At 46.3% G+C, this 8,828-nt stretch overlaps 1 protein-coding gene across 1 annotated transcript; it reads left to right on the top strand.

The window, feature by feature from the left end:
* Positions 1-458: 458 nt before the first annotated feature.
* NGF (nerve growth factor (beta polypeptide)) lies at positions 459-8,296 on the top strand. Its single transcript, XM_012000818.1, has 2 exons — positions 459-581; positions 7,407-8,296. The coding sequence occupies exon 2, from the start codon at positions 7,419-7,421 to the stop codon at positions 8,142-8,144; it is 726 nt and encodes a 241-aa protein (XP_011856208.1). The 5' UTR covers positions 459-581; positions 7,407-7,418; the 3' UTR covers positions 8,145-8,296.
* The last annotated feature ends 532 nt before the right edge of the window (positions 8,297-8,828 follow it).

Here is an 8,828-nt window from a genome sequence, read left to right as displayed (position 1 = left end):
ATTTTTATCAAAGCACCAACTTGCCCTGGATTGTCAGAGATTTTGCATCTGTATAATGTATTTTAGGCTGGTTCAGAGTTGGATCTACTACGTCTGCACGTGTCAGGTACTGAACAATTTCCATTTTGATTCCAGATTAGGGATCTGCTGGGGCAAGACTTTGGCATGTGTCTAGAAACACCTGCACTAGGTGCAAGATCAGCCATGGATGGTGTCCAGGCTGAAACGAAAAGGTATGGCGCAAGAGTGAGAGGCAAGTGCCACTACGGGACCATGAGAGGCCAGGCCCCAGTAAATTTTGGTAGCCAAATTCTAGCTCCTTCCTGGGCCTTGATGCTGGTAAAATCCCAGAACTCAAGGAAATGGAATTTGTCCTATTGGCACATGCCTCCCCACTGTGTAGGGCACAGGGAATGTGGTGAGGTACCAGTCTAATGCCAGCTCTCCCCCTCCACAGAGTTTTGGTCAGTGGTCGTGCAGTCCAAGGGGCTGGATGGCATGCTGGACCCAAGCTCAGCTCAGCGTCCGGACCCAATAACAGTTTTACCAAGGGAGCAGCTTTCTATCCTAGCCACACTGAGGTAAGTGCCTAAGGGGCCTTGGCCTTGCCAAGGTCCTGCCTCTGCAGCTGCCAGAAGCACGGGTCCCAAGTGATAGAACCTGAGAGGGCAAGTCAGATTGAACTGCTGAGCAGCAAGGGCCTGGAGAAGCTCTCAGTGATGCAGCAAATGCAGCCTGCCTAGCCCAGGAGAGGAAATCTTTTGTGCCCTCAGGTTGGCCCCATGGCCCCTAGGGACATATCAGGAGTCTGAGCTGCATCAAGGGTCTAGAGTCACCAAACACAGGACCTCGAATAGCCAGTGTCAATCAGACCCTCCACACAACTCTCTGGTCCGACTGAGCAGGGAGCTTGTGAAATGGAAGGTTCACAGCCACTTTTTGTGCCCTTGGCTAGTGGAGTGGAGGGGTGTGGAAGAGTTCCAGATCTGTACACAGGAGGTCTGGCTCTGAGTTCCATTTCTGTTTGGCGTGTACCTATGATGCAATTACTTAATCTTACTACATCTCTGGCTTCTCATTGTTAAAATAGGAATGATATGGCCAACCTCCCAGGTTTGTGTAATGGTTAATTAGAAAATTATACCCAATAAATAATAATTATTACTATCTCAGCTCATTCATGTCAAGGTATGTCTCTAAGAATTCAGATCAGTTGATTTGGTTCCCATTCATGTATCCAGCACACCTGCCCTCCAAGAACCCAATGACCCCACAGGTGCCGGTACCTGCTAGTGCTTTCTGGTTGCATATTTCTATCATGGGCATTTTAAGAGCTTTTGGATAAAGTCTATATGGTGCCCAGAAATCCAACAAAGCAGATATGAAACAATTCAATATCTAAATATTCCCTAATATCTGCATTTGTGGCATCAGGAAGGTAAAACTTATAATCTGTTGAATGGAATTTTCATTTCGATGTTGGGGGATGAGTAAACTCGCCCCAGCACCTATCAGTTACAGTGTGCATATGGCTTCAGGCCTCTCTTCTCTAAAAGATAGCAAGGCTGAGCTCAAGTCAGGTGTCCACAGACTGGCCCTGCCACTCACCGGCTGCAAAAGCCCAAGTCACTTAGCCTCTTCAAGGCTCATTTTCGTCTTCTACAAAGTTAAAGAATTAGGCTAGACTTGTGGCTCTCAAAATGTGGTCCCCAGACCAACTGCATCAGCATCATCTGGAAACTTATTAGAAATGTAGATTCTTAGTGTCCTCCTACCAGAGCTACAGAATCGAGCGTTCTGGAGATGGGGCACAGCAGTCTGTAGTGTAACAAACTCTCCAGGTGATTCTGATGCCCTGAAGTTTGAGAGCCTCTGGACTTGAATCTCTGATGTACCTTCCAAGCCATGCCTCCTCCCAATAAATCCTGTCTGGGAGATACTAACGGAGGCTCTGGATTTTACTCTGTCGATGCCTCTCTCTGTTCAGCCCAGCCCAGGACACCTCTGAAGTACCTTGCTGGGGAAATGAGAAGTCACAGAATTCCTCTCACTCCGACCCCCAAGAGCATTCGAGCCTTTACAACTGAAGACAGCAGCCAGTTAACATTTAGAGTGAAGGTCAAGCGTAAAACAAGAAACGACCCTTGACCCACTCTCGGAATGTGGCGAATGAGATGGAGGAGGAGGAGGCTGGATTTCCTTGGCCACAAGAATTTCATCTCTCGCCAACTGTTAGTGACCCGGGTTCACGTATACCATCTCTAGCCCAAGAATCGCTGGCAGCTCTTGGCATGGCTCTCTCCAAGGCAGGAATTCTCTCACTCCCTTCTACAACACATCTCCCCAGGCACGGTTGCCAAGCCTCCCAGTGCTGTCAGCCCTCCTAACCACAAATATTTGGGCCAGTTGCTTAGCTCTGTCCAGCAGCTCCATCACCTATTCAGGTGAGGCCAGAATCTTTGAAGATCATTCACCTAGTGCAAGAAATGTATCCTATTACTGGAGTGTGTGAACCACTGGAAATCCACAGAATGTACCGCTGGTTCAGAAGAGGGCAAAAGAGGGGGGCACCCCATCAGTGGCTGGTTGTAAAGGCATCCCGATGGGCCACCCCACTCTTAGTCATGGATCTTCCATTCTAGGTAGGAGGAAGACAATTAAAGAGCATTCTCACATTAAATAGAACATGTTCGTTCATGTGAGCCCCTAATTGCATCCTCCCCATCTGATCATTCAGCTTGCAGAGTTCTGCTTAGTAAAGCCACACAGAAGGCTGTCATCTGTTCAGGAGAAAGGCTTCAAAGGGTGTTTTAAAAAAATAAATAAATAAAACTTCTCCTCTGGTTCACATCAAAAATAAGAAGAATGTTCTTTTCTAAACGGTGCATTGTATCACTAGAATAGAGAATGCACTCAATTTTTCTTTTATCTACTGATCATTTTTTAAAAGAGAGTTTTTGTTTAAAAACTTAAAAGTTTATAGGAACACACTCTCATGAGTGAATTAAATATATATATTTTTAAAACTTTAAACCTAAAATCTAAATGAGAGATATATTTGAGACATATTCAAGTCTTAATGAAACAATCTGCCTGTGATACAAATCTCCATTGTGATTAAATGTGATACCATTTGGTATCTTGACTGTGAGTGGAAAGGTAGTGTTAGAGTTTAGGAACTTTGTGAAGTCAGTTCAGTCAAACCAGCGGATGCAAGGCAGAGTAGAAAACTTCGTAAGTGCCTAAAATGAAAGAATATACTAGTTGGAAGATACCTTAAACATCATCACACAGATGGAGAATTAAGGAACACTGGAGGCAGGAGACTTGTCTAGGTACTCACAGGTTCTTAGAGGTGGAGTTACCTGGGAGTTCTAGGTCACCTGGAGGCAACAAAGATAAGTAGGACACTTTGCTGCCTACAGGGAGTTTGCCCTCTAGAAGGGAGGATAAGAGAATACAACTGCCCTAAGAGAATATAAAGGGAAGGCTTTAAGAGATAGAGAAGGAGCCAGGCGTGGTGGCTCACGCCAGTAATCCCGACCCTTTGGGAGGCCGAGGGGGGCAGATCATGAGGTCAGAGATCAAGACCATCCTGGCCAACATGGTGAAACCCCGCCTCTACAAAAAAATACAAAAATTAGCCAGGTGTGGCGGCGTGTGCCTGTAGTCCCAGCTACTCAGGAGGCTGAGGCAGGAGACTTGTTTGAACCTGGGAGGCGGAGGCTGCAGCTAGCCGAGATCGAACCAGTGCACTTCAGCCTGGGCAACAGAGTGAGACTCCATCTCAAAAACAAAACAAAACAAAACAAAAAAGAGACAGAGAGAGAGAGAGAGAGAGAAGGTAGTTTGTCTTGGAATTAGAAAAAGCTCCCCAGGGGAGGCAGCATTGAAGTTGTTGAAGGACAACAGGAGGATTCCATCAGCAGAGGTGGAGAGCAGAAAAGGCCCTGGGAGGGTAGGGGAGCATACCTGGAAGGGAAGAGTCTGAAAAAGGGCAGTGGTGGGGAAGCCCAAGCAGGAACTGCCCCCAGGAGTTTTGTGCGCCCGGAATGCAAACTATGTGAGGGGAGTAGAAGGAGGCAGGATCCCATTGCCAGGCAGAGCAGTCCCTACTGACTTATAGACAAGGGACTTGGCACCAGTTCCTTTGAGCAGGGTGATATGAATCAGAGCAGATTTTAAGAAGCTAAATGGGGCAGCCAGGGATAGAAGGCATTGGAAGAAGAGAGATGAGGGTACAGGACGTCAGGTGGGAAACTGTTCCCATGACCTGAACTAGGGGCCCAGAGATGAGAATGGAAGGGAAAATACAGTTTCGAGAGAATGCTACCAAAACAAAACCAAAAAGGCTGGATGGAGGTCAGGGATGAAAAAGCAGAGGGATAAGCAGAGGTATAGAGCTAATGGATGAATGAATGATGGTTCCAGTAACAGAAAAAGGAAACTGTGAAGAAGCGTGTTTAGGGAGATGAGGAGAGAGGATCAAAAGAGATGGTAGCTGTGAAACTAATAATCAAATGATCCAAAATGGGTCTGTTGCTGTTGTATGCAGAGAAGGAAGATGGGGAGAAGATGGTCCTAATTAGGATTATGATTATGGAGATTTTCGTTTTAGATGTCTTGCATTTAAAATGCCAGTATCTATGGAGAATTGCCTTCAAGAAGCTGGAAGGCAGAACTAGCTTCAAAAGACTAGTTGATTAGAGATCCAGGTATGGGAGTCGATTGCACAGAAATTTCAATGGGCTCCTTAGAAGAGGATGAGCCCACCAAAGGGGAGACCATGAATGAAGTGGGAACTTCAGGTAATGGGGAATAGGGAGAAGTATGTCCCTTATGTCCATCGAAACCTTTTTATTTAGTTATTTTCATTTTCCCCTCAAAATTCTAACAAGTGTTACTAATTTGGATATAAGGGGATGAATTTCAGTTTTCTTTCTTCTCCTTTAATCTATCTAATAAGAGATATTATGTACTGAGAAGAACAAAGAAATGAAACATGAAAAGGAGCAAAAGTAAAGGGTTTAGATTTGCTGCCAACTGAATATTCAGTCCTCTAAGAGTTGTCCAGACATTTATCTGCAAGGCCATTAGCCAACAGATCTGGTAATGGTCAAAACCCCAGATATGCCATTGCCTCCTTTGCATGGTCAGCTGGAGAATTGGAGCAAACAGAAGCATTCCTCAAAGAAACCAAAGAGAAAAGAATTTGGTGATTTCCTTCTTGGTATCTCACCAAAGAGCTGTCTATTTCCAGCTGAATAAAAGCACAGTATGGAGGAGAAGAATGCGTTGCCTTAAAACAGATTAGAAAAGCAGTGTGTAGCCATATGCGCAAAGGCCAAAAGAAACCACGCACTGTGATGGAAAGAAGGCAGATGGTGAGCTTCTCTTGCCACTCCCATTCATTCTTTCATTCATTCTCCTTAATTTTTGAGTACCTACTACATGCCAGACACGGCAACTGGCCCTGGAAATATTGAAATGCAAAATGTGCAGCTTCCAAAGCACTCTCAGGGAGACAGACAAGTCAATGATTACCCACAACCCTAGGAGAGGTGATAGGGTTATGCACAAACTGTTGTGGAATACAAGGGATGGAGTGCCCAGATACACAAGTGGATGAGACACAGCTCCACCCTCCAGTACCTCACAGTCACGGTGAGACAATAAAAATGGCTTTGAAGGAGGTCTGAGAGAGGTAAACCCAGCAGTAGAAAACACAAAAGACAAAGTCCTTGACACAAGCAGACGGAAATAACTCATAATTTACACAAATTTTGTGAGAACCTACTTCATCCTAACAATGACTCTGGGAAATAGTTTTTTTTGCCCACCTCCAATCAATGAGAACACTAAGGCTCTGGGAAACTAAATGGGTTTCTTCTGCTAACAAGTAGTGGAGTAGGAATCCAAACAAGGTTTTCTAACCCCCAGACCCAATGCAGAATTCTTGTCATTGCACTGATTTAGTAGAAGAGAACATACCACACACACACACACACATATGCACACACACATATGCACATACAATTATGCTATTCTGAAGTGCAGAATGGAAAGATATCATTTTTGGTTAGAGTGGTCTGAAAGGCTTCGAAGACTAGGTGGTATCTGTGTGGAAAAGAAGTAGAATGATCCATGAGAGTGGGAAGGAGAGATGGGAGAAAGGATAGAATTGGAAGTTTGCAGAACACTCTTACAGGAAATATTTCTAATCCAACCAAGAAGATCTATGGAAGCTTTACAGAGGAGCTGATGTTTGCTACACATCTACAAGTATGCACAGGAGAGCCACAGAGGCCAGTGAGAGGCCCTCTAGGAGAACTAATTCTACAACTACTTGACCAAGTGGGGGGATTATTTGTGGGGTAACTGCAGTGCAGTATAGAGTCCTCTTGGGGACAGACAGATCCATACCATTTGATCTATAGTCACATAAGAACAAATAATAAAAAGAAAAGACATGTTTAAGAGTGAAAGAGAAAGGCAGGGAAAAAAGAAGGAAGGGTGGATGGAAGGACAGACTGGCTTAGTAAGGGGTCAACTTTGGATTCTATTTCTGGTTCAGTTTTCATTTATGACTTCAATGCTTTAGTGTTAGTTCATTTTCTGTGAATCAGTTTCCTTATATGTGAAATAAATATGATAAATTCTAATCGAACTCACAGACTCATGAGAAGATAGAAGTGAAAACATTTTAAAAACATTACACAAAGAGGAACTATTATGTGGTCCACAGTTATATATGTGGGGTAGTGTCTGAAGAGGTGCCTGGACTAAGTTGGTCCCAGAGCCACAAGGTTTTTGCCAAACATGATGCTTTGTGAATTCATAACAAGGGCTCTGAGTCACCAGATCTTAGAGCTGACCCAGTGCACTGTCTGAAAGGGGGTACCCAGTGCTGAGGCTTCAAGACATGTCCCCAGCAGATCTCCCCAGTGCCTTCCCAGAGGATTCAGAACTGCTGAGCAGGACAGCACCATCACATCAAGGCACAAGTGCCAGGGAGAGGTGTCAAACTCTCCCCACCGGCCTCCCTGGTACACACATGGACACTTACCACCACCCTCAGCCTCCTTAAGCGTCAGAGAACTCAAAGGATTCTGTTTGATATTTCCAAGCTCATACTGAACTACTGGGCAAAATTCCAGGGGCTCTGTCCCTTCCTGGAGAAGCCTGGATGGGGAGACCACACATCCATACTGCCTGAGTCAGCCCGGTTTATGCCTGTTGTCCCGGTGTAACCATTGCTAGCACACCCTTTCCCTCTCAGAAATGCCCCAGTTTGAATGAAATCTCTTTGTGATCCCCGTGGGAGGTCAACTCCGAGGGACCCAGAAACTGCCTTTTGACTGCATTTAGTACTCCATGGAGTCACCCTCATTTCTTTTTCATTCCAGGTGCATAGCGTAATGTCCATGTTGTTCTACACTCTGATCACAGCTTTTCTGATCGGCATACAGGCAGAACCACACTCAGAGAGCAATGTCCCTGCAGGACACACCATCCCCCAAGCCCACTGGACTAAACTTCAGCATTCCCTTGACACGGCCCTTCGCAGAGTCCGCAGCGCCCCGGCGGTGGCGATAGCTGCACGAGTGGCAGGGCAGACCCGCAACATTACTGTGGACCCCAGGCTGTTTAAAAAGCGGCGACTCCGTTCACCCCGTGTGCTGTTTAGCACTCAGCCCCCACCTGAAGCTGCAGACACTCAGGATCTGGACTTTGAGGTCGGTGGTGCTGCCCCCTTCAACAGGACTCACAGGAGCAAGCGGTCATCGTCCCACCCCATCTTCCACAGGGGCGAGTTCTCGGTGTGTGACAGTGTCAGCGTGTGGGTTGGGGATAAGACCACCGCCACAGACATCAAGGGCAAGGAGGTGATGGTGTTGGGAGAGGTGAACATTAACAACAGTGTATTCAAACAGTACTTTTTTGAGACCAAGTGCCGGGACCCAAATCCCGTTGACAGCGGGTGCCGGGGCATTGACTCAAAGCATTGGAACTCATATTGTACCACGACTCACACCTTTGTCAAGGCGCTGACCATGGATGGCAAGCAGGCTGCCTGGCGATTTATCCGGATCGACACGGCCTGTGTGTGTGTGCTCAGCAGGAAGGCTGTGAGAAGAGCCTGACCTGCCGACACGCTCCCTCCCCTGCCCCTTCCACACTCTCCTGGGCCCCTCCCTACCTCAACCTGTAAATTATTTTAAATTATAAGGACTGCATGGTAATTTATAGTTTATACAGTTTTAAAGAATCATTATTTATTAAATTTTTGGAAGCATCCTGTGTGCTGACACTGGTTATTTTTCCCAGTAAAATCATCTGCAAGTCTCAGGAAGATGCAGGGGGAATTGTCCGAATTGTCCAAAGTACTCCCTGGCTCCTTCTAAGGCCCACCTGTAACCCTTACCCCACCCCCAGCCAGTGCTGCAACTTCAGGAAAGGCTAACTGGTTTCAGATATTAGAATAAGTCAGGCATGATTAGCAAAGGAAGCCTGCCGGATTGCAATTTTGTTCTACATTCCAGAGCCAAAGCTACCTAATCATTGGATTACCTGCCCACCGCCTGGAAGCATGGGCTCTGGTCTCCTCCCTTGGGGACGTTAGTGGAGCCTCATCAGGAGGCAGATCACCACTGGGCACGGGGCTGCCCTGGCCTCAGAGGCACAGTCTCAGTTCTGGGGGCACTCGATAGATAGGACGAGGCTTGCACCAAAGATCTGTGCGCTGCTCATTTGTAGGGGAAGATGTGCCATCTGGAAGAGTTGTAACAGAGTAATCTCATGAGGCCTGTCAAAGTAGATCTGGTTTC

Source organism: Mandrillus leucophaeus, unplaced genomic scaffold, assembly GCF_000951045.1.
Source record: "Mandrillus leucophaeus isolate KB7577 unplaced genomic scaffold, Mleu.le_1.0 Scaffold64, whole genome shotgun sequence".
NCBI classification, from domain to species: domain Eukaryota; kingdom Metazoa; phylum Chordata; class Mammalia; order Primates; family Cercopithecidae; genus Mandrillus; species Mandrillus leucophaeus.
The sequence above is the reverse complement of the archived record's forward strand: the minus strand, read 5'-3'. Positions and strand labels throughout refer to the sequence as shown.

What these genes read in the sequence shown, in the direction of transcription:
- NGF (XM_012000818.1), top strand. Translation starts at nt 7,419, where the DNA reads ATGTCCATGTTGTTCTACACTCTGATCACAGCTTTTCTGATCGGCATA.